The 26,693-nt window shown below is 38.7% G+C and overlaps 1 protein-coding gene across 1 annotated transcript in view; it reads left to right on the forward strand.

The window, feature by feature from the left end:
- Positions 1 to 12: 12 nt before the first annotated feature.
- Positions 13 to 26,693, forward strand: part of Cnnm1 (cyclin and CBS domain divalent metal cation transport mediator 1) — a 64,341-nt gene continuing 37,660 nt past the window's right edge. The window contains exon 1 of the mRNA XM_033761314.1: positions 13 to 759. Within this exon, the coding sequence (XP_033617205.1) occupies positions 282 to 759 (478 nt within the window). The 5' untranslated portion in view covers positions 13 to 281. The remainder of the gene's footprint in view (positions 760 to 26,693) is intronic.

Here is a 26,693-nt window from a genome sequence, read left to right on the forward strand (position 1 = left end):
TGCAGGCCGTGCGCGGCAGGGGGACCCATCTGCTTTGCACCCTGCTCCTGGGCCAAGCCGGAGCCAACGCCGCCCTGGCCGGTTGGCTATGCGCCTCGCTGCCGCCGGGTTTCGGGGACCCCGGGGAGGACTACAATGAGGCGGGGGTTCATTTCCCGTGGCTGCCAGTGCTTCTATGCACGGGCGCCGTGTTCCTGGGAGCTGAGATTTGCCCATACTCGGTGTGCTCACGGCACGGGCTGGTCATCGCCTCTCACAGTGTATGCCTGACCCGCCTCCTCATGGCGGCCGCCTTCCCGGTGTGCTACCCGCTGGGCCGTCTGCTGGACTGGGCGCTACGTCAGGAGATCAGCACCTTCTACACGCGGGAGAAACTACTGGAGACACTGCGGGCTGCAGACCCCTATAGCGATCTGGTGAAGGAGGAGCTGAACATCATCCAGGGAGCCCTGGAGCTGCGCACCAAAGTGGTGGAGGAGGTGTTGACCCCCCTCGGGGACTGCTTCATGCTGCGTTCAGATGCGGTGCTCGACTTTGCCACCGTCTCTGAGATCCTTCGAAGCGGCTACACTCGCATCCCCGTTTACGAGGGCGACCAGCGACACAACATTGTGGACATTCTTTTTGTCAAGGACTTGGCCTTTGTGGACCCTGACGACTGCACCCCACTCCTTACCGTCACCCGCTTCTACAACCGGCCTCTACACTGCGTCTTCAATGATACCCGGCTGGACACAGTGCTGGAGGAGTTTAAGAAGGGTGAGCAGTGGTCATTTTCCTCCCCCAGCTCCCTTCCCCTTCAAAGGTGTTGCTCTTTCAAAACTATGGCTTCAAGTGCCCAAAGCAATTTATCTTCTAAGGTGCCAAAAACGTGAGGGAGGCCTTACGTCTTCGCTTGCTAGCTGTTTTCCTCTCACTTCTCCCTGCCTTCTCTGCATCTGACTGAGCCCCAGGCTTCGTCCCACTATTTGGTTCATTAAGCACTATGTTCCTCATTCATTCCATTCCACCAGTATATTTTCAGGGCCTACTAAGGGCCAGCTTTTGTGTAGATTGGACTTAAGATAGCACTCCCTATCCTTTGGTTACAAGGGCCCCGCTATGACAAGCATTCTGCTTTCTACTCCTCCCGGTTGCGGAGCAAACTCCATTGCTGGACAGCTCCAGCTGTGACTGACACCTTCCTTACTCAAGAGCAGAAATGTATGCCGTCAGAACCTCCTGCCCTTTGAGTGGAGTTAGAATAAGCCAGAGACACCTTAGACAGTCTTCTGCATATTCCACTGACATCAGCCATTCATTGAACACACAAAATACCCACTTTGGGGATTAATAGTTGGCTAAGGAGGTGGAATCCTTGTACTTCTGGGAACTCCAGCCGCATGAAATCATAGATCTGGACCTGAGGAAATAATTCTACAGAGAGGAGACCCTAGAAAACGTGCAGGTCCAAATGAATGGCGTTTCCTTCAGCACAGTCACTACCTCTCCCTGACCTCAAGCTTGACCTTGTAACAAAGTATGTGACATGGTGACTTCCTGCCTGGGGTTTGTCTTCAGAAACTGCCTTCTGGGGCTGAATACAAACTCACTCAAGAAAAAGCAGCTAGGATACTTTAGAGTCGATCCTCTTGGCTTTTTTTTTTTTAATTGAGTTTGTTGGTATATTTTAGGTATACAGCACAGTTACATTCATTTTGGGGATCTTGTACCTTTACATGACAGGTCTTGGTTCTCATTTTTTCCCCTTGTTCCTGCCCTCCCTTCACCCCCTCCTCCCCTCCCCATTTACACTTTATTTCTATTTTTTCATTTTCTCATATTTTTTCTTTTCCCTTATTACCCTTCCCCTACCCTTCCCACTTTCCCTACACCTTTAGCCCTTTTCTTCCTATTTCACATTGTCATTTATCTCATTAGGATCTTATGTACTACTATAGTTTTTCACACCCTCTTGGCTTTATGTCTGCCTGCTCCCCTACTTTACTACATTTGGCCTTGAGCCCCTGGTTGTTTTTGAAAATCAAATCTACTTTCAAGAGTCACCATGGAAATCATTCAGAAGATTATCTAACAGACCCAAAACAACTCTATAGTTTGAGAATAGTGGTTAGAATAACTGTAGAATTTTCCAGAATGACTGCTTTAAAGGGGGCACTTATTTGTACATGAGTTGATATGCTTATTAAAAACAAACCAATGACCTGACTTTCGAATTGGGCCTTCATTGTAGCTAGCAGAACTCTCAGTTATTCGTTTTTAATACCTTTTTTGTTTGTTCAATAGTAAATCTCATTTCTTTATCTTCACAAGGACTCTTAGGGCTCATAGAGAGAAATCTAGGGTCTTCCTCCTTCCACAATATTTTAAAATTGTGTTAAATATCCAAACATACCCAGGAAGGGAATAAAGTCTAAAAGCTACTTTCAATGTTAGATCTGTGGAGAGAACAGGTCTCGACTTTGTGTTGATATCATGTGAAAGGGAGGGAAATGTGAATATGGCAGCTGCTCTATTTAACCTAATTTTGGCTACTATCTCACACCTTTCTATCTTCCCTGAACCTTTGCATTAATAATTCCCATTGCACTCTTGAATTTCATCCATCAATTCATAGAATTATGCTTACTTTTTTCTGTAGCCTACAAAAATAGGGTCTTGAATCTGGGTATAAAAGCTAAGAAAAATCTGTATTAGACAAGAACTACCAAAATAATGCAGAATGGACAGCTTACACAACAGAAAGTTGTTCTCTTATAGTTCTGGAGCCTAGGAGTCCAGGATCAAGCTGTCAGCATGTTTGGCTTCTTGTGAGGCTTTTCTCACTGGCTTATAGATTGATGCCTTGCTGTGTCTTGACATGAGTCCTCTATCCAGTGCATCCTTGTTGTTGACTTGTATATCTAAATTCTTTTTCTTATAGGATGCTAGTCAGATTGGACTAGAGCCCAATCTAATGTCCTCTTTTTAACATAATCACTTTTATATGCAGTAGCTAAGATAACAAACAGTTAAGAAAATGTTTTATTTTCATGTGCTTCCAGAAGATGTTTTTTTTTTAATGAAACCCCTATGAAGTCACTCATTCATTTAGTATTTCTTGAGCATGTATATTCCGTACAATTTAGGCAACAGTGTAAACAAGACTGTCTCTAGGAAGTTAAAATCTATGGGGTATACAGTGTCCGTAAGAGTGCTCTTCAGAAGCAGGAACTATCTTATTAACCTCTGTGTTCCCAGCACTTGGCACAAAGTCCTGCACACAGTAGGCTGTTCCAAAAAAGTTGCTGTTTGTCTGAAAGAGTCCCCGGGAAGAATTTCTAAATCTGGTCTAAAATTTGTGCTCTATTAATATTCTGCCATTAGACAGATCACTAAAGAGAGTTCAACCAGTAAACACCATGCCAAGCAAGATATTTCCACGTCCTTTCAGAGCCTTGCCACTTCCTCAAAGTGTAGTCCATGAACCATGACTTTTAGCCTCACTTGGAAGGTGATTAGAAATGCAGAGTATCATGCCCCACCCTAAATCTACTGAATGAAAATGTGCGTCTTGAGCTGGGGATTTAGCTCAAGAACCCAAGTTCGATCCCTGGTATCAAAAAAAAAAATGTGCCTTTTAACAAGCCCTCAGGTGTCTGATGTGTATATTAGTGTATATTAAAGTTTGAGAGGCATCATCTTTAGAGAACTTTTAAGTGCTTTGTATATTTACTTCAGATAGAAGACAAGGAATAACTATCAAGCTGATTATACCAGGCTGCAAGGCATATGCTATAGTGGTTTGAGTTATGTTTGCACCATGGTTTAGGAGAAGCTATGGTTAAACTCCTTTACTTTAAAATTAGCTTTTAGAGCTTATAATAGCTCGTACTTTTCCCTTACTTCTTGCATGTCAAATAACTTCACCACCTAAAAAAAAAAAACCTTAGAAGGTAGAAGAGGAAAATGATTATATTAAAAGGAGCAACAGTAACCATTAATTGAGCAACAGCTCTGCCACGCATCTCACCAAGCCCTTTACATACTCAGAACAACCTTTCTGCATAAATATTAACTCCATTTTACAGATGAAGAAACTAGCTCTGATGAATAACATGATTTGCTCCACTTTCCATAGCTAGTAACTGACTGAGTTATGATTGACCTACGTTATAGGAGCCCCCAAAGCCTATTATTTTACCCCTGCTACTCTAGTCTTTTTCCTCCCACCTGGAATTCCTGCCACTTACAAAGCTAGCCTTTTCACCTCTGACTTACTACCCATGGCTGATTCACCTCTGGTTTGTGAGTTAGCAGTGTAGCTTTTATAATTAAAATGGTTGCTAATGTTCATATTGCACTTTATGAAATGTTTCTATTCACCTTTGATCCTTTGAAAATCTCTGCAGGATTATTTAGTCTACCTGAGGTCATCACTCAGCCAGTGTATTCTAAGACCCAGAGTCAAATCCAGATCACGTGACTCTAAAATTCTTTGTCCACATAAGATTTTATCTGTATACTTTATATGAGTTGCAGTTCTTTAGAAGCGAGGAGAGGGAGAACGGCTTTTCTATTTGGCATGCTGGCTTCACAGAAAAGAACAGTATTCTCTCCATTGGACTATGAGTACCTCGAGAGCAGAGAATGCTGTTTACTTTGTAGTTGCAGGAAAAGGACAGGGCCACCAATGTTATGGGATATAATGATAAATATTCATTTATTGAGTAACTGGTTTTAAATAGCTAACTTCTTTATTTCTATGTTTGAGTGAAATGAACCCTAACTACACAATAATTAGTGGTTTTGCATTAACTACAACAAATATCTCCTCTTTTTTTTCAAAGGCCTGTATCCCAATTAGTGACATCTACTGTCCCTCCAGTCCCCTAGTTTAGACATCTCTTCTTTATCTCCCACCCTCATCCTATTATTCATTGTCTTATTGGACTGCCACATCAAAATACTACAGACTGGGTGGATTTAAACAATAGAAATTTATTTTCTCATGATTCTAGAGACTGCAAGTCCCAGATTGAGGTTCTGGCCAACTGAGTTTCTGGTGAGGGCTCTCTTCTTAATTAGTAGATGGCTGCAGTCTCTCCATGTCCTCACATGGCCTTTTGTCAGGACATGTATAGAGATGGCAAGAGAGTTCTGATCTGTCCTCTTCTTAGAAGGACACCAATCCTATTAAATTATGGCCTTCCTGTATTATTTCATTTAACCGTAACTACTTCATTAAAGGATTCCCTGGAGGTTAGGGCTTCAACATATGAATTTGCTGGGAAGTCAAACATTCACTCCGTAACAGTTACCAAGGTCCATTGTTTCAAACAATATTACAATCACCAATACTACATCCAGAGTATCTCTTGAGCCTATACATAATTTCATCCACTATTTCTTCTAGTTCAGTTATTCATTGATTTGTTAAAAACTGTAAGCACAGTGAAGAACACCAATGCAGTTCCAGTGTGCATGGTTTTATTCTAATACAAGAGGCAGAAATTAAACAAATGAGATAATGACAAAGAGCCTAAGCTTTGGGGCCAGAGACCACCTGAGTTGATAGTGGCTGTGAGGAAATTACTTAACTGTCTGTATCTGTCTTGTTAGCTGTAAATAAAGACAATAATAGCATTTACTCATATGGTACTTTAAATATTAAGACTATTGTGTTGCAGTGTTTGTTTAGAACTTGTCATAAGTGCTAAGTGTTAGCTATGATTATTAAATGTTAGCAATCTATTACTCATTTGTCCAAATGCCTCCTAAGAAGTTACACTTCTCTCAAATCTGCCCTCTCCAAGAACCACTAAAATAATCTCCAGTGATGATATCCCCTATTAAAACCCCTCTGCTGCTTCTACCACCTCCACGATAATGTTAATCTGGGAACAAGGATAGCAGTGCTCACAGCCCACTGCCTGCCTGGCCTCCACTCTCATGGCTCCCCACTCCCTGCCACAGCTTTTGGCTAGTGCAGCCCCAAATTCTGCAATAGCACCATGCTGTTTCTCATCTTTGTGCTTTATTCACAATGTACTCTTTGTCAGGAATATGCTTTACCTGACTAATCCAGCTTTGGCTCCACTTTTAACACTCAGCTCAGGTGCTGCCTCTTCTGGATGCTTTTCCTTAAACCCCAGTTTTGGCCAGGCTCATTGACCATATGTGGATCTCTGTCTTTTAAAAATTTTTTTCCAGGATTAGAGGTTGAACCCAATAGCTTCAATTGAACTACCTCTCCAGACCGTTTTTTTTTTTTTTTTTTTTTTTGAGACAGAGTCTCACTAAGTTACCCAGGCAGGACTCAAACTTACGATCTTCTTGCCTCCACTTCCCAAGTGAGGCATTTACAGGCATGTATCAAGCTCATTATTTCTATTACTGGCTTAAATTGTACTATCAGCCTTTGAATGCCTTCTTCCAAAATGGTGAGCACGTGCAGGGCAAGACTGTCTCCCGTTTTTGTCGCTCTAGTGTTTAACAATGGCTATGACATTTAGTAAGTTTTCATTAAATATTTCTTGAAAGACTGAAGGAATGAAATTGTAATACATTTTAATGGAAAGGATCTGCTGAGCTCTAGTAGATGCATTGTTAATTATCCCTAGCCCAATCTTTTTGGACTTTGCAGCAGGACAAATCAAACTTTAAATGTCAGAAGAAAACTGCTACATACATATTATTGTTTTTCATCTAGTTATTGCAATCATTCCTTTTTGTGTTCAAATTCTGTGCTAAGATTTTGTGTATAAGACATAAAACCTGGTCCCAAAAAGCCTAGAACCTACTGCAAGAATAGTATTCTTTTTTGCAAAGCTAGAAGGCAAGTTAGACTCACCTTTCCCCATGACTTCCAATAACATTAAAATTCACAAGTCTTGTCTTGACATATAAGTAAAATGGACCTGTATATAGACCATTAAAGTAAAAATGCTGTAAGAGAAATATAAAATCCAGTGGGAACATAGAGGATGACTAAGTGGCATACTTGGCTTTAATACCATTTTTAGTGGAGTTTATAAGCATCTGAAACAAAATATAGAACAGTAGAAAAGAGAACTGTGAAAATCATATAGAGAATAATCTCACTATCATGAAATAATAATCTATTAGTATATTTTAAATATATTGCACATGACAGCCTTAATCCAATTAAGGTGAAAAATTCTTGATCCTACCACCATCCATAATCTAATCCCTAGATTACTTGTCTCCTTTGATAGTATGGTTTCCTTAGTGTTGAACTCTGTAACTGGGAAGCCTAATTTAAAGAGTAGAGCCTTTACTCCTGTAGTAGATTATTTTTAAGAGAAAAACAGGTCGGTATAAATAATAGGGAGATTGATTCTGAATGAGCTCATTCTTAATTCAAAGGCCTCTGAGTACTACAGTTACCTCAGTTAACTTTGCTGAGTTAGTAACACCATCTTCCCCAGCAAAAAACAACCCACAGCTGCTGGCAGAGTCTACTCTGTAGAGCATGACTTTAAAATGGCTTATTGCAGCTTTTATATTCAGGCTTTATTCTTTTTTTTTTTTTTTTTTTTTTTTTTGGTACTTGGGATCAAACTCAGGACCTTGTGCTTGTGAGGCAAGCAGTGGAACCACTGAGCTAAATCCCCAGCCTTCGTTCAAATATTTTTTAACTCTGCTTTGGACCAGGAAATATAATGGTGAGCAAGACAGACACTGACTGACTAGTCATTATGGAGCTAAAATGTACCCTCTTTCCTCTTGGGTCTTTCTACAAGGAATCTGTTATCTAAAATATATCTAACGAGCCAATAAGTCCTGGCCCAGACACACAATGTAACCTTTTCATTGATAAATTATCTGTTCAAAACAATGAATTTTTTATACCCCAAATCCTAGTGTAAGCCATTTCAGTGGGAAGACTGATCATTCTGTAAAGACCTATCAAAACATTATTGTTATAGTCTTTGTCTTCCATACAAGAAAATAAAAACCTACTTTCACTCAAAGTTACATTTCAGTAGTAAAATCAGATGTAATATGCTTTAAAATGTGTTAATCATTGCTAAGTAATTAATAAGATTTAGAATGAGATACTTCTCTTCTAAAAAGTAAAGCAAAAAGTAGATAAAGCATACTCTGTGATGTACAGGGAGGAAAAACAAAAGAAAAAGTAAAAATGATTATGTAAAATGGTAAAGTTGTAAGTCTATTTTTTTTCTTTAAAATTTTTTCATTATGATTATTATAATGTTCTTATGCAATAGCCTTTTTCCCCCCAAGACTGGCAAAATAAATGCCAGATAACAGTAGAATCTTTGATCTGGAAAGAGCATTGAAAAAGCTGAGAGAAAATCTAATTCACACTTTATTTTTTTAGATTTAACTTTCCTTTCCAGGCCATCTCAGCCTTCATTGTCAGACTCTCTTTTTTATCTAATCTAAATTTAGCTGCAGCTAAATTTGATTTCCTCTTATCTTTCCTGGGTTTTTCATTTGAAGAATATTGTAACTCACCTCAATTCCATGTTTTTAACCACCGGGTATATTTGGTTGTGTTTCTGGCTTCCTTAAGGCACTGGATGTCTCTGAGGAGGGTCTGTGAGTTTTTCTGATACTCTCTGAAACTGGCTTACCTCTATGCTGGTGTTTGGGGACTCCTAGACCTTCAAAAACAAGATCCTTTTTAAAAATTTTTTTCTGTTGTGCATTGCTTTCCAAATTGAGATTCTTTTCAAGTCCTCCCACCCTTCTTTCCTTCTATATACTGAGGGGCCATTATTCTCTGTCAGCCCTGTACGAGGCATTGGAGATACAAGGTGGACCAGACAGACATGATTCGTGCCCTGCTGGGGCTTGCAGTCCAGTAGGGAGAGAGACACTAACCAACACATAATTACAAACTGTTACAAGTGATTTGAAGAAAAATTATAGGGATCCCTGAGGGCATATAATAGGGCTCCTGACCTGGTCTTGTGAGTGCGTGTAGAATCCCTTGAGCTTAATCTTAAAGGGTGTTGAGAAGCGGTTCATCAGAGCAAGAACTCTCCAAGAAAAGCAAGCAGATATGCAAAGGCCAACTTAAAGGGCTCCTGAGCTGTTATTTTGTCTATTTAGGGAAAGTACCACCTCCATCAACCAACTTTTCCTCTACATGACTGTCAATATCTGGGCGGTTCGGTGATGTGCACTGTGCCCCACAGCTCTGGTACACCAACTTAGACATAAATGTGGGACTGTGAAGGGAAGAAGGGCCCTGTGGAAAGGGTAATATAAACCAACATGGGGTACAGGAAAGGGCATCCAGAAAATATCTGTAGGTGAAAAGGGAGGGAGAAATAATTCCCTGGATGATGTGGGAAAACTTCTTTGGGGAAGTAGAATTTCTGCTCAGTCTTGAAAGAGAGAGGATTGTGCCATACAGTTATGAAAGGAAAAAACGTTCCAGCTGAGGCAGGAATCTGAACTGGGAAAATAAAGGAAGAATAGAGCCAACACTACATGTGAATGCAAGGCACTATCATAATACTGCTTTTATTCCAGCATCATGAGGAAGGAAGCAGAATGAAATATTTTCACATAAAATTTCTGTTCCCTTCAAGTGCCAAAATAATATGTTTTAACCTTTCTTCTTGTTTGTTTGTTTTTTGTTTCATGAGGCAGGGTCTCCCTACATTGTTCAGTCTGGCCCTGAACTCACTATGTAACCCAGGCTGGCTTCGAACTCACAGCAATTCTCCTGCCTCAGCCTCTGAGTGCTGGGATTACAGGTGTGTGCCACCACGCCTGGCTTTTGTTTTAACCATTTTGATGGTGATATTTCTAAAATGTTTTATACTCATTCCTACCTTCCATAACAAAGGGTTCTCAATATAACTTAATAGGGCCAGGGATTTAACTCAATGCTGTCACCACCTACCTCGCAAGTGCAAGGACCCGAGTTCAATCCCCAGTACCAAAAATAAATAAATAAATAAATAAAAGTTAATCTTTTCTTGATGACACAGGATCATGGTCATGAGAACGTAGTTATTTTATGCTGCACTATAAAGCAGTTCTCTATCTATTTTTTAAACTCTTTCTCCATCCTCTGGCTGTCAGCTATTGGTTCTTTCGGTGTCTGCCTCAGGCAAAGCCCTGACCCCCAGTACTCTTCATACTTTTCAGCATTCATCTCACTTAACAGCTTCTATTTAACTTTCTGTTTAAAAACTGAGTAAACATACAAGTTGAGAATTATGTATTGGAATACAGTAAATTTCAATAACTATTGGTTGAATAAATTATTAACAGCCTTTGACCGGGAGCCTACAGTATGGAGTTGATGGACAGACTTGGGATAGTCCTGGGACAGAGTTCAAAGTAGTCCCGTCAGACCTCGAGATAATGGGTTGTTATTCTGCTATTTTTGCAATGCTTAAGAAGCTAAATTGCCAATTGGCTTAGATTCTAGTGACTAACAACTATTTTTTCATGCTCTAGTGATGTTGGTTACCATGGTGCTCTAGATGACACAGTTGGCTTGTTTATAATTGCCCTTTAGTAGTTCAAGAAATTCTTCAGTGATAATATTTCTGATAATGCCGAACTAGATAACAAGATAATGACTACAAAGTGGTACCATTGTTTGCTATTTTTAACTAGAGAGGAGACAGTTTTGGTTTCCAGGTCTGAGCAGTTGATGCTGGGTAATATTTCTGTGTTTCTCTGCCTGATTTGGTAGAAAGTGATTGCTTATTCATACAGAAGCCAACTAGCATTTGTTAGGGTAGCTTTTTCTCATCTCATCCCAGTGCAGTTCTTCAGTATTAAGATATAAACATAAGGAGTCCACAGTCCTTTGTAAACACAAGAGGCTGTAATTGTTGGCACTGGTAAAATTCTGTAAAGCCAAACTGTTTTTGTAGCATGAAATGGTTTAGACCAATGAAAACTATAGAATTATAGAACCAGGAAAGAAATCTTGGCCATCATCGTGTCTCAAATTTTATTTTATTTATTTTTATTTTACTATTTTATGCATGTATGTACCTGTTTCACCATGGTAGGGCCTTCACACTGAGCTACATCCCCAACCCTGGTCTAAGGTGCCCAGACTGGGCTTGCACTCATGATCCTCCTGCCTCAGCCTCCCAAAGTGCTAGGATCGTAAACATATGCCACCATGCTTGGCTCCACATATTAGTTTTAAAGTTGAGAAAACTGAAGCCCAGAAAAACAAATAATAAAAACAGTAGTGGTAATCCCTCACAATTGCAAAGCCTTTATAATAGCTAGGATCTTTTCAAAAAAGTAAGTCATTTTGTGTTTGCTGTTACTATTCAGGCAGCAATTTTGTAGCCCTACTTTGTACATGAGGCACCTGGGACCCAGAAGCTCAAGTGTCCTGCTCAGTGTTAGTGTCAGAGGTGAAACCAGAACCCACATCTGTGAATCACTGCTTCAAGCCATAGAGAGCCTCAGAAGCCCAGTCCTCAGGTCCCAGTGTGTATTTACTAGCTGGGCCATTGGGACAGGTCGCTTTACCGCTCTTGGTTGATCTTCCTTTTGCTTAAACAGAAACTCATGATTCTACATTGTAAGTTCACTGTGAAGACTAAAAATAATTCCAGCACAGCACCTAAGGTGCTCAATAATTTGCCTCATACCTGTCTCATATAGTTAAATGAATTATCTTTAGTTAGTTGTCTCGTGTAAGTCCTTTTGCTGATCTAGCCTATGTAAAATTAACTATACCTTATAGCAAATCCAAATTGAGAATTTTTGACTGCATAGAAAACCAAAACCGGGGGCCAGGGGTTTAGCTCAGCGGTTCGGTGGCCTGCCTTGCAAGTGCAAAGACCCGAGTTCAATCCCCGGTACCGAAAAAAAAAAAAAAAATAAGAAGACCAAAACCAGGAAACCAAAATTGATCTGTGGCAAGTTCCTTATATTTCTTTTTTATCATCAGTTTAGAATTATATTTCTCCCCCCTCTCTCTTTCTTTCCCCAGATATCTCAGGGAAATCAAAGAAATGTAACTATATAAACAAGTATAGCCATATTAACAAAGCCCTTCAAAACTCCAAATAGTCCATTAAAATAAAATATTAGTCTAAATCTGGGAAGTGTTGGACCAGAAGGCAGAAGTATTGTGGGAATGTCGGACAGCGACTCCCTTTCCCCTCCCAGTTCAGAGTCCTCCTCAGTGAGGTACTAGGTGTTAGCTATGCATGCTTTTGTACAGGTTCTGAGCACTTGCAGAATATGTACCCACTACTCTTAACACATCAGAGATAATAAACCTGAGATTTGTCCTGAAATGTGGTATCTACTTGCATTAGAAAAAGCACAGGCTGTGAATGCAGACAGATCTAAAGTTTCCTGGTTTTTCCATACTAACAGTTGGCCTCGGACAAGTTGTTTCATTTTTCTAAGTCTGTTTTCTCATCTATATATTAACAATAACAAGCAGGGACAAGGGGAAAAAATGAGAACCAAGATCACACCTGTCATGTAAAGGTGCAAGATCCCAATAATGAATGTAACTGTACTGTATACCTAAAATGTACCAATAAACTCAATAAAAGAAAAAATTGATAACAATCTCCATTTTGCAAAGATATTTTGAAGATTAGAGGTAATATACTTGTAGTCACTACTGTGACAAAAACTGAAAAATGAAGCAAATCCTGATGCATACCCCTAGAAGTCAGTCTGGTATAGGTCAGAAACAATTTGAAGAACACTGGAGAATATATAAGCTGTCTTCACCTGGAGTAACAACCTTCAGAAGGGTGGGTTTTAAGGTTATTCCAGGTATCTAATTTATTTCAAGTAGGGCTTCTGGGAGCCCTCATCATCTCTTTTCTCTGAGTCTAGCCTACTTTGGCTATAGCTGCTGGGCTGAGAATTAAGTGATCTGCTGGATGATGAAGGACATGCCTGTTGGCTTTTTAGTGTGTCTTCCTCATATCTGAGGTTAGATCATGGCATGAGAATGACACCATCTGCCAAAGATTAGCCAAATCATTCTGGGTCACTATCATGGTTTTCAATTGTAGATTCTCAGTTATGTGTCACCTGAGCTGGAGAGATAGACTTACCCCCCAGACTGGCTCTGTGTCTGAAAAGCCCTGGGTTAAATATCCAGTATTGTTTAGTTGGGTGTTAAAGTCTTCCACAAATCCTAGCCAGCATGAGTCCTGTTCAGTTCCCCAAATTCCAATTTTGGCACCATCATTTATTAACCAAGGAATCATTTTCTGAATGAGGAGTAAGCATAATGTATTTTAATAGAATAGTGGGAAAGAAGGCAAGCTATATATAAAAAAATTATAGGAGCTTTAGTGATAGGGAAAAGTTTAGAAGTGATCCTTCCTGGTAACTGGTACATGTAATTGAGATAGAGAGCAACCTCATACATGCAGTGTATGGCTTTCATGTGTAGGGTGGACTACAGGTAGAAAAACCAAAATGAAGATTGGCTAGGATATTAGTGGAGTCTTCCAAAATGGGATGAGAGCATGGTCAAGAGGACTATACACTTGCAAATTGGAGGGACCAAAAATCTGAGACTTCCTTACTTTTGCATACTTCTTCTCAGTCTCCTTTATTTGTTCCTTCTATATCATATCCACTGATATATCGTCAGCCCCTGGAACAGTGTTCAGATATTCAAATATTTGGTGATGCACAATTATTGCATTTCTCTGACTCTAAATGTTGGTGTTCCCCAAGGCCAGTAATGGATTTCTTCTTTGTCTACTGTCATCCCCTTGATTGTTTCATTCTTTCTCTGAAACATACCAGATCAGCAACCTGAACTCCAGACTGAATTTTTAACTGAATCTTGACATCTTTTCATAAAAGTCTAAATGACATCCCAAACCTGTCCAAAACTAAGCTACTGCATCTGTGGCTGTTGCCCAACACCTAATAAGGAGGAAAAGGACTCTGAATTGGGAGTGGCAATGAAATTTCTGTTCCACCTCCCCCACACCCTTCACACAGTATCCCAAATTCCATTAGCTATATACAGTTCCATTCTAGTTGTTCACCCCAAAGCTTATCTTTTCTTTCACTTCCCATCTAGCCCCTCATGTAGACTCTGCTTTCAAACATGTCTAGAGAATCTGACAATGTCTCTGTACTGCCACACTGCCACCCCAGTCCAAGTATTTTTTTTATTTTAATTTTATTGAGTTTATTGGTACATTTTAGGGATACAGTACAGTTACATTCATTGTTGGGATCATGTACCTCTACATGGCAAGTCTTGATTCTCATTTTTTCCCCTTACCTCTGCCCTCCCTTCACCCCCTCCTCCCCTCCCCATCTACAAACACTTTATTTTCATCTTTTCATTCTCTCACATTTTTTTCTTTTCCCTTTTTGTTCTTCCCCTACGTATCACACCTTCCCTACACCTTTAGCTCCTTTCCTCCCATTTCTAAATGTCAGTAATCTTATTAGAATCTTATGCATTGTTGCAGAATATTCACACCAGGGAAACTATTTGGTATTTACACATGTGGGACTTATTTATTTCACTTAGGAGTATATCTTCAATATGTATCCATTTTCCTATGAATGAATCTATTCTCTCGCTCTTTATGGCTGAGTAATATTCCATTTTATAGAAAAACCACAACTTCTTTATCCAGTTTCCAACGGATGGGCAAATAGGTTGTTTCCAAGATTTAGCTATTACAAACTGTGCCGCTATAAACATGGGTGCACATACTTCTCTGTGATATGATTCTTTTAGTTCTCTTGGAAAGATACCCAACAGAGGGATGGCTGGGTCAAATGGAACCTCCAGTCCAAGCTCTTTGAGGTATCTCCATATTGATTTCCATAGTGGTTGCACTAGTCTGCACTCCCACCAACAATGGAGGAGGGTTCCTTTCTCCCCACAACCCCGCCAACATTTGTTATTGTGTGATTTCTTGATAGCAGCCATTCTTTGTGGGGTGAGGTGGAATCTCAGTGTTGTTTTCATCTGCATCTCTCGAATGACCAGTGATGTGGAACATTTTTTCATATATTTTCTTGCTGCTTTCACTTCTTTGTATGAGAAATGTCTGTTCATTTCGGATGCCCATTTTTGGATCGGGTCTTTATATTTGGGGGGACTGATTGTTTTGAGTTCTTTATATATCCTTGATAATAGTCCTTTGTCTGAGGTACAGCTGGTAAAAATTTTTTCCCACATTGTAGATTGTCTCTTAGTTCTGCTAATGGTTTCTTTTGAAGTACAGAAGCTTTTTAGTAAGATGAGATCCCAGTTGTTGATTCTTTCTGCTAGTTCCCGTGCTACTGAGGATTTGTTCATAAAGTCTTTTCCTATACCAATGTCTTCCAGAGTTCTGCCTAACTTACTTTCCAGCAAGTTTAATGTTTCTGTTTTAATATTTAGATCTTTAATCCATTTGGATTTTAATTTAGTGCATGGCGAAAGATAAGGGTCTAATTTTAATCTGTGACAGGTTGATATCCAGTTTTTCCAACACCATTTATTAAAGAGGCTATCTTTCCTCCACTGAGGATGGTGAGCTCCTTTGTCGAAGATGAGGTAGCTGAGTACATCTGCATTTGTTTTTGTGTCTTCCAGTCTGTTCCATTGATCCTCAGGCCTATTTCTTTGCCAGTACCATGCTGATTTTATCACAGTGGCTTTGTAGTATAGTTTCAAATTGGGAATTGTTACACCTGGTGCCATGTGACTGTTGCCTATAATGGCTTTTGCTATTCTAGGTCTCTTGTGGTTCCAAATGAATTTTTGGATTCTTTTTTCTAGTTCTGTGAAATATAGTGTTGGAATTTCAATTGGCATTGCATTGAATGTATATAGCAGTTTCGGTAGTATGGCCATTTTCACTATGTTGATTCTTCCTACCCAGGAGCAGGGGATATCTTTCCATTTTTTTATATCCTCTTCGATTTCTTTTTTCAGAGTGCTGTAGTTTTCAGTGTAGAGATCTTTTGTTTCTTTTGTTAGATTGATTCCTAGATACTTCATTTTTTTGGATGCTATTGTAAAAGGAATTTTTTCCCTTATTTCTCTTTCTGTCTGTCTGTTATTTGTGTATAGAAAGGCTATTGATTTTTGGGTATTCACCTTGTATCCAGATACTTTACTGAATCTGTCAATTAAGTCTAGAAGTTTTTTGGTGGAGTTTTTTGGATCTTCAATGTAGAGTATCATATCATCAGCAAATAATGATAGTTTAACTTCTTCCTTTCCTATCTTTATTGCTTTAATTTCTTTCTCTTGTCTAATTGCTGTGGCTAATGTTTCCAGAACTATATTGAAGAGAAGTGGCGATAGTGGGCATCCTTGTCTTGTTCCTGATTTTAACATGAAGGTTTTCAGTTTTTGGCCATTCAATATGATGTTGGCTGATGGTTTTTCATAAATAGCCTTTATTAAATTGAGGTATAGACCATCTATTCCAATTTTTTGCAGGGTTTTTATCATGAATGGGTGTTGAATTTTATCAAATGCTTTTTCTGCATCTATTGAGAGGATCATATGGTTTTTGTCCTTGACTTTGTTAATATAATGTATTACATTCACTGACTTTCGTATGTTGAACCACCCTTGCATCTCTGGAATAAATCCGACTTGGTCATGATGGATGATCTTCTTAATAATCCTCTGTATTCTGTTTGCTAGTATCTTATTAAGGATTTTTGCATCTATATTCATTAAGGAGATTGGTCTGTAGTTCTCCTTTTTGGTTGTATCTTTCTCTGGTTTGGGAATCAGAGTGATACTTGCTTCCAGGAATGAATTTGGAAGTATAGCTTCTCTTTCAATTTCATTGAAAAGTTTGAAGAGTAATGGTAGTAGTTCTTCTCTAAATGTCTTGTAAAATTCAGCAGTGAATCCATCAGGGCCTGGGCTTTTCTTTGTTGGTAAGTTTTTAATTACATTTTCAATTTCACTGATTGTGATTGGGGTGTTTAAAATGTTTTTATCTTCTTCGTTCAACTTTGGTAATTCATAAGTATCTAGAAATCTGTCCATTTCTTCTGTGTTTTCCATTTTATTAGAGTACAGGTTCTCAAAGTAGGTGTTCATGATCCTCTGGATTTCTTTTGGATCTGTTGTGACTTCGCCATTTTCATTCCTAATTGCATGGATCTAAGCCTTTTCTTTCCTTTTTTTGATAAGGTTAGCTAAGGGTTTGTTGATTTTATTTATTCTTTCAAAAAACCAGCTCTTTGTTTCATTTATTTTTTGTATAATTTTCTTAATTTCAATTGCATTGATTTCTGCTCGGATCTTTATAATTTCCTCTCTTGTTCGAGCTTTGGGTTTTTCTTGCTCTTGTTTTTCTAGGAGTCTAAGTTTCATTGTTAAGTTGTTTATTTGAGCCTGCTCTGTTTTCCAGTCCAAGTATTTTTGATTATTACCAGAGCTGTTAATCTGGTCTCACTACTTCCTCTGCTGTCCACTTCATGTTTATTCTTATATCAGCCAGAGTTTCTTTTAAAATATAAACCAGGTCATGTCACTTTATTGCAAATAAACACAAACAAAAACCTATAGTGACTTTTTTATGTCACTTAGGGTAAGATCCAACATTCTTAGCAAAGAATTTCCAGGCACAATCATATTTGTACCTCCCATCCTTTTATCTCCTTGACCTTCATGCCCACTACTATCTCCTCCCACATTTTACAACAACCACACTAACCTCCTTGCCAGTCCTCAAGCACATTAGTTACACTTCCAACTTAAGGCCTTTGCATCTTGTTGTGGAAAGATATCCTCCAGATACACCTGGGGCTTCCCACCTTGGAGTCTTCACATCTCTTCAAACATCATCTTTTCCGGGAGTTTTTCCCTGGCCTCCCATAAATAAATTGTAGTACTCCTTGCTCTCTACCTTATACAGTACTTTTACATTGCTTTTCCCTGCTTTGCTTTTCCCTTAGTACTTTGTTCTTCATCCTACATATTTATTTGGTATATCATCTCATTCCTAACTTATAAGACCATAATTTGCAGGAGGAAAATGACGCTACTCATTTTGTTCTTGGCTGCATATTTAGTACCTAGGAGATTTCTTGCCATGTATTCAGCACTCATAAATATGGAAAGAGTGAAGAAGAATTGGAGGAATATATAGATTTTTGCTAAGTAGAAGGCAAAGGAAAAGAGGATACAAGGTGACTCCTGGATTCCAACTCAAGGTAAGTAGAAAGTTGATGATACCATTTACTCTAGTAAAGAAGGGATGAGCAGGGAGAATGAGTCTATAGGATCAAAAGGAGCTAGTTTTATATGTGATTTTGACAGGACAAGGGACTGCTCGGGAAAATACTTAAAACAGGAAGAAAGTTCAAACTAGACTCTGATGTTAAGATAGAAATCCAGTTCTCAGGAGAGAGGTAATGGTGATTTTAAAATGATAGCCTCCAGTGGAAGCTTTAATCAGAAAGAAGAAGAGCAGAAGATCAAAGAATGGAGCAGAAAAACAGCCCATTAGAATCAACTGAAGTTTGAAACATCCCATCCAGATGATTGAGATCAGAATTTCTGTGAATGGGACATACTTATCAACAGATTTTAAAGTTCCATAGATGGTTCCAACATGCAGCTGGGATTAAGAATCACTGAGCTAGAGTCTTTTATGTTTATCTTTTATGTTTAAAATAAAGGAATCCCTGATAGAAATAGAAAAATACAATGGCGCCTCAGTTCACTAACTCAATTCTTTACATGATTCTGGTTGCAAACTGAATTGGATGAAAACCAAATCAAATTCAATGGTTAGGCTCAATTTTGACCCTACGGGGAAATTGGATTAGATACTCTTGGCCAATTCTCATACTCAAATGTGGATAAGAATCAACTGGAGATCTTGATGAACTGCAGGTATTCTGACTCAGATTTGATGTGAGGCCTGAACTTCCCCAATTCTCATCCAGGGACTGCATTTTGGCAAGTGTGAAGGGCAACATTTCGCAAAATTTAGTATGCATACAAATATCCTGGAGATCCCATGATGTTAGATTGTCTGGGCCCCACCTCAGTCTCAAGTCCCTGATTCTACAGGAAGGAAGGAGTATCTTACAGCAAATGCCCACACGTTCATGCTGCTGCTCTAAGGAACACACTTGAAATGGTAGAAAGTTGCAGAGTCCAGGATAAGAAAGAAGAGGCACTCAGCGCTGTCTGCCAAATGAGTAAAAGATACAGCAGGGACATCTGGAAGAACATATCAAAAGGCACTGTGTCTTACAAGGTGCAGGTCATAAGTGAGGAAACCATAAAACAATCTTTGCTTTCCTAAGTTCTCCATTTCTAAGCCATATGTCCTCTGCGTGGCTTCTATATTTCATCTTGGGAATGATTCCCTTACCAAAGTGTTGTAGCTATTTTTGAAAAGGGAGAAATCCAGTTAATTCTTAGCTTTTTTTCAAGGCATAGGAAATACTGTTAACAGGATCCTTGAGAGCTCTCTGTAGTCTGTGCCTAAACCTTCTAGAGCAGATGAGGCTATATTTCTTAGCTACTTACCAGTCCAATTATTTCAATACAAGATGACAAAAACTTGCATTTTTTCATTAACTTTTATAACAAGAAATATAAAAATGATTATTTTATCAAATTTATTCAATAAGTTTTCTGTGTATGATGTATCTTAAAACATTCAATACATGATGCAATATTACATTCTGGACAGTACTATCTAGTTCTTTCTGAATTCTTTTTGCGTGAGTCTCTGTCTTTGAACAACACACTTTACACTGTCATGTTGGCCTTTCCTTTTTTTCTTTGGGTAGTATAATTTCAATAAAATGTCTATCCACTGAACATAATGATGCAGGGCTGGGGATTTAGCTCAGTGGTGCTTCTGCCTGCCTTGCAAGCACACGGTCCTGAGTTCAATCCCTGGTACCAAAACACAAAACAAAAAAACAAACAAATAAACATAATGATGCAGACATCCATGATGGATGTCCTGGCTGGCATTTCTCTATCTTGTTTTCAATTATTTGGTCTCTTAGACCTAGTCTATATTGTAAATGACTTTTTGAACCCCCTTGTTTTGAATAAATAATAAATGAATTCCATATTGTTTGGTCCAGAAGGTGCCTAAATATTTTATAACAATTTTTTCCTCGCTTTTTTATTAGAGGATAGCTTGCATATGTTCATCAACTCTGTCAACACCACTCATAGAATTATTATAATCATTGACCACTATTGGAATATTTTTAGTTGCATTCCTTCTTTCAAGTTCCATCATTTCTGTGTTATGAATAATTGACAGTAGGGAGACATCATTTTTGTTTTTCCATTTTGTAACACAGATTGCTCCCTGCTACTATGTTGACATTTCTCCATTTTTTCAGTTTTTTCTTTAGTAGATCTTTTGACACTTCCTTCTGTTCAGTCCCAGTGTCCCAAACGTGTCTCTTCTATATTGTAAGAGAATATCACTGAGCTCTAGAGAAGTATAAAAATTGCATTTAATGTACGTACAAGAATTTTTACATATCGCACCACAAAATTATAGGTTATTTTTCACAAATAAAAAAAAACATGAATTAGTAAAAGAGAACAACTGGAGTTTATTATTACATTTAACTGGGAACAAATATTAAAGGCCAATACAACATTCTAAATAAAAAAGTAGGCAAAAATTACTAAATATAAGATGTATGAGCGTATCTCATGCAAACAAGAATTGACTGGTTGAAATGACACCTGCCCAAGCAATGCTAGGAATAGTCAGTATGTAGAAAAACATGTTGCCCCAGTGACTGTTAAGTGGTTATAGACAACTGGGGCATATTTCAACTTCTTCAAATACAAAATTATAGTATGATGTTGCTATCATTGCATTACTTTTCTGTTTCTTTAAAGCAGGACTGCCAACATCAGCAGTACTGAAATTTGGGAGTGAATAAGTCATTGCTGTGGGGTCTGTCTTGGACATTGTAGAATGTTTAGCCTCATCACTGTCTTCTACCAACTAAATGCCAGACCCGACTTATGACAACCAAATTGTTGTATAGACATTGTCACATGTTTTCTGGAGGGAAAAATCACCCACCCCGCCCCAGCTGAGAATCAGTCTTTAAAAGCAGTGTCTGAAAATGTAATCGGGTTGTACTTGGGATTTGTGTAACGAACACTAGAAGTTGCCCTTTGGATTCCTGAGGCAACAGAAAAAAATGAGTTTCACTTTAATAGTGGGAAGCCTGATTCACCCAGCCATACCAAGAGCCTAACACTGCAGAACCTCTAGTCTTTCTCAGAGGTCATTTGTATAAAAGCCACAAAGAGACCCCTTCCCAAGCTCAGAATTAAAAGTGAACAACTAGGAGGCCAGGGATTTAGCGCAGTGGTTCTGCTGCCTGCCTGGCAAGTTTAAGGACCTGAGTTCGATCTCCAGTGCCAAAAAAAAAGTCAACAACTACTTTCTGCCCCATGTCAAAGATACTATAACCACCCACATCTTATGAGAGAGAATATTAAGCAGCTTGCCACTACAACTACTTCTTGTTCCAGAGGGACTAGAATTTACTAACCATCTCAGTACTTATTTCCCTTCCTCATAGGTCATCATAACTAAGTGGAAAAAAAAAAAGCTTATCCATAAATAAGTGGTTTTCAAACATTAGCCTGAATCAAAACCACCTGTGTAGCTCATTAAACTACAGAATGCTGGGCTGCTCCTTGCATTGACTCTGAGTCTCTAAGTCTGGGATGGGGTCTGGGAACTTGCATTTATAGCTAGTTCTTCAGATGCCGATACCACTGGTCCAGGGATCACCCTTTGAGAACCATTACTACACCAAATTGGTAGTTCCCAACTTTGCCTGATACACTGTTAAACTTTTTATGCCATGAGTCTTCCCCAAAGCAATGAACCAGGATTCTCTAAATGTAGAATCCAGTCTGTAAAATGTATTTAAAGCTTTGCAGGTGATTGTAATATATAATCAGCTCAAAAAGCATTGCTCTAGGTCAGTGGTGGCAAACCTATGGCACATGTGTTGTTTTTCTTTTAAGACAAAAGATGTTAATGTATGAGTCATTTTTTTCTAACTAAAACTTCAGTATTCGAGTTTCATTGCAGTATTGGCACTTGGTGATGAATAAGTGGGTTTTGGCTTGCAGTTCAGACACTCTTCCCTACAAAGTTCGCCATCACTGATCTAGGTGAAATGTATTCCAAAGAATTGGGAGCCAAAGATCTTACCAGATGGCTGCTGTTTAATAGAGGAAAGAGGAATCACCATAAATATTACTTAATTGTAGTAGGGTGTGACTCAAATCCTTGATGCTTCATTGACAATTATTTCTGTAGTTCCAACCAAAACCATCTTAATACTGTGTTTCAAACAAAGGCCGACTGTACTATAGGTGCATATTCTAGTTTGTGTCTCATTAGGTTGTGGATAAATTTGGAACTAGAGATTATAAATCAGAGTGGGAGGAAATAGTCAAGGCTTAAGAAGAGCAACCCCTCCAGGAGGGCTAAGGAGCCCACACCTGCTAGAAATCAAGAAAAAAACACTTTTCAGCAAACCATGCCATCCATGTAGGGCTGGGTTTTGGTTGAGGCTGGACACCAGAAACATGTTAGAGATTCAAACCACATGTCAGGGAGTCTGTAGTGACTAGTTCAGATGCAGGAGATACCAGTGAGTCTAGAGTAAAATATGCTTTTAGTCAGGGCAGATGTAGCCTTCATTTTTAGAAAGTGTGTTGCCATAAAACAGTTTCCTTACCTTTCATCCCAGCCCAGAGATTTCCAATTGGTGCTTAGTGCCACAGAAGTACACTCAGGGGCCATTTAAAAATGCTTCATGGAGTAGCATTCTCCCTGAGGAGTTATCTCTTCCTCTGCTATATGTTAATGAGATACCAGTATGTCTTTGGACTTAGCAACATAAAGTTTGCCAGTTTGACTATTTCTGGAAACTGGGAGGGTAATTCTGCTAGAGCCTGATTGCTTTGTGCTTGTTTGAGGATGTACAGAGCAAATTATTCTGCGTAACCTATTCTTCCACATCTTAAATTTAGTACAGCTTTGCTGTTCCACAAATCATCTTGTCTGCAGTGATGATCCTAAAGAAGCAATATCGTGGGCCAGGGATTTAGCTCAGTGGTGCTGCCACCACCTTGCAAGCACAGTGTCCCAAGGTCAATCTCCGGTACCAAAAAAAAGGAAGAAAAGTAAGCAATGTCTTTCCACATCCTCAAAGAAAATGGCCATCATGTGAGAGAGCACTGCTTAATGAAAGAAGTAAACTTGTTTAAGAGTACACACAAAGTCAGGCATGGTGATAGATGCCTATAATCCTAGCACTCTGGGAAGCTGTGGCAAGAGGATTACAAGTTCTAGTCCAAGACAACTTAGTGTCTTAGTGAGAAGCTGTCTCAAAATAAAAACTAAAATTGGCTGAGGGTGTAGCTCAGAGTGAAAGCCCTGGGTTCAGTCCCCAGTACCACAAACAAAAGAACACACATGTGTCTCAGTAGTTTCTACAGCAAGCTGAGGGTTATATCAAATCATTTCTGGTTCCCACAGTGAGGGGTTCAGGAAGTTCTTAAAAACATCTCACAAACTCCAAGGCTCTTCTTCTATATACTGTAATGCCTCTTGACATGCTGTGAAGTTCGGTATAAATGGAAATTATAACCAACATTATTAGCCTAAATTATTTCACAGGCCTTCTATTTTTCTAGCAAGTTGAGGAGAGGGAATTAATAGACTATAGTTTCCTGAAAGCATCTGGAAAATTTTTCTAGTCCGAAGAGGGAAGAGGGGCGGCTCAACAGAAAAGCCCACAGCTCCTATTCTCAGAAATCTCATAGGAAGGCAGAAAAGAGAAATAGCCAAAATTTAAGCTGCTCTCCCAAGTATGCCATTAGTAAGGAAATACAACACTCATTGATGGGAGAACAAATGTTGCAGGTTAGAAATCATCATTTGCCCAGAAAAAGATAGAAACACTTGGGAAATTAGAGCCTCTCTTGTTTCAAATCTGCCCGAGTTTGTAAGTTTTAAACACCCTCATCGCTGAGAGCTGATGTGACCCTCCTGTGCACAGGCTCACAACTGTTTATTCTCAGATTCACCCCCTCCCATCAGTGACCAAGCCTTTAGCACTGTTCCCAATTTCCACCACAAAACAGAGGGTGATACCCACTCTCCCATTTCTGGTCTCCTAACGGCCTTACCTACGTCCACTTTTAGTCCTCAAATCCCAGAGCACAAAACAACAATGTGTGATCTCAACAGTATTTTACCAGCACTATTACCCACACCCCAATCAATACTACTGCTTTTTCCTTTCAACTTATTCTCTAGTTCTGCTCCTCTGTATGTCAGTTCTAATTTTGAGCCTCACACACTTTCTGTTCATTTAGGCATGGGTTATTACATTCCCTTCAGTTGGCTTTCTTCTTTAAAAAAAAATAGCTTCATAGAGATATAATTCACGTACCATAAAATTCACTTTTTGTTCAGAAATGGGGACTGGTCCCAGGGCCTTGCATGTGTAAGGCAAGTACTTTACCACTGAGCTACATCCTCAGCCCAAACTTTACTCTAATTTTAAAATACCCGATTTATGCTTTTTGGCATACTCACAGACTTACACAACCATTGCCGTTATCTAATTCCAGAACATTCCATCACCCCAGAAGAAACCCTGAACCCATCAGCAGTCACTCCCTTCTTTCCCCAGTTTCTGGAAGATACCAGTTTACTTTCTTCCTCTGTAGATTTGTTCATTCTGGAAATTTCATATAAGTAGACTCATATAACATGTGGGCTCTTATGTCTGGCCTCTTTCACTTAGCATGTTTTCAAGCTTTCTCTATGTTGTAGCATGTGTTTCATACCTTTTTTTGACCAGAAAATATTCCTTTGTATGGATATATACCAGATTCTGTTTGTTCAGAAACATTTGGATTGTTTATACTTTCTGGATCTCAGGAATACTGCTGCTCTGAACTTTTGTATACAAGTATCTGTGTGGGCATATGTTTGCATTTTTGTAGGAATGGAATTTCTGGAACATATGATAATCTTATGGTTAACATTTTGAAGAATTGTCTGAATACCACAAGCAATGACTTGAGAGTTCCAGTTTTTCCACATCCTTCCCAACATTTGTCTTTTTTTTTTTTCATTACAGCAATCACGTTAATGGTATCTCATTCACATTTTGATGTGAAGTTCCCTGAGGAGGACAGTGTTAAGAATCTTTTAACATACACATTGACCAATTATATCTTTCTTGGAGAAATAGTTATTCAAATCCTTTATCCATTTTGTAATTGAGTTATCTTCTCATAAATTATGGTATTTATATATTTGTGATATTGATGACTTTGACTTGCAAATATTTTCTTCCATTCTTTGAGCTGCCTTTCATTTTTTGGAAGATGTCCTTTGATGTATATATGTTTCTAATTTTGGTGAAGTCCAATTTATCTGTTTTTTTCTTTGATTGATTGCACTTTTTAGTGTCCTAGCTAAGAAACCATTGCCCACTGTAAGGTCATCAGATTTTACTCCTATGTTTTCTCCTGAGAGTTTATAATTTTACATTTAGGTGTTTGATGCATTTTGAATTCATGTTTGTGTATGATGTGAGGTAGACATCCAATTTTATTCTTGTGCATGTGATCATTCAGTAACCCACCACTGGTTAATTGAGTTTGCCATGTTATACATCTTCCCATGTACACTGACTAGGTTTTTATCTTTTTTGGAGAAATATCAATTCAGTCTTTTGCTTCCTTTTTGGAGAGGCGGGGAGTGGGTCTTGGTATGATGCCCAGGCTGGTCTTCATCTCCTAAGATCAAATGATCCTCCTGCTTCAGCCTCCCAAGTAGCTGGAACTACAGGTATGTACCACCATGCCTGGCCCTTTGCTCAGTTTTAATTACAGTGTGCTAGGTACTATTTTGAATTCTGGGGAAACAGATTAATAATTCATAGATGTAAGAAGAGATCTAACCTTCACAATGGGGAGATTACACACAAATAGAAAACAATAGTATGGTGAAATAATGTGTATATTATGCCTACCACTGTACCTGGCCTCTAGAATGTATATAATGAATGGTGTCTTCTATAATAAATTAGTAGTGATACTGGCAGTTAATACATGCCATTATGTGTCAATAGTAAAATACTGACATGTAAAAGTAGTATATGATAATGGTCACAAAGTGCTGTGGCAAGAAGGAGTACAAGGCCTTAAAGTCTCCATTCCTTGGTGATACCATAGTATATCCTCAAATTGTTTTTATAAAGTATGGAGGTGGCTCTTTCATGTGAAAGTTAGGGTACTCTTTGTAAAATGTCAAAAACTTAATTTAATCCTATAACATGGCCTAGTAGTGGTGAGATGTATGGTTGTATTGTATTAAATGTGTTCTGGGCGCTACATTAGAAAAAATCCAATTTTAAGAAAATGACTTTTTAAAAAATCACTTTTCCATGTTTTCCCATTATACTAGTCATTTGTTTTGTCATCTCATGGCACACGTTAGCAAAAAGGTGAGAATAGGTGCTGATATTATTCCCTAATTCTAGATAAGAGATTATCATTCAATAGGGATTAAATGATTTGCCCAGGGATAGTAATTAGGATGTTTAGGCAGGAAGAGGTTTAGGAGAGAATGACTTCTAATCTAATACTTCTTATTCTAGATTTCTGCCTTTCAATTAGATTATTCAGCTTCCTTCAG

Source organism: Fukomys damarensis, unplaced genomic scaffold, assembly GCF_012274545.1.
Source record: "Fukomys damarensis isolate Sample0158 unplaced genomic scaffold, DMR_v1.0_HiC HiC_scaffold_8, whole genome shotgun sequence".
NCBI lineage: Eukaryota > Metazoa > Chordata > Mammalia > Rodentia > Bathyergidae > Fukomys > Fukomys damarensis.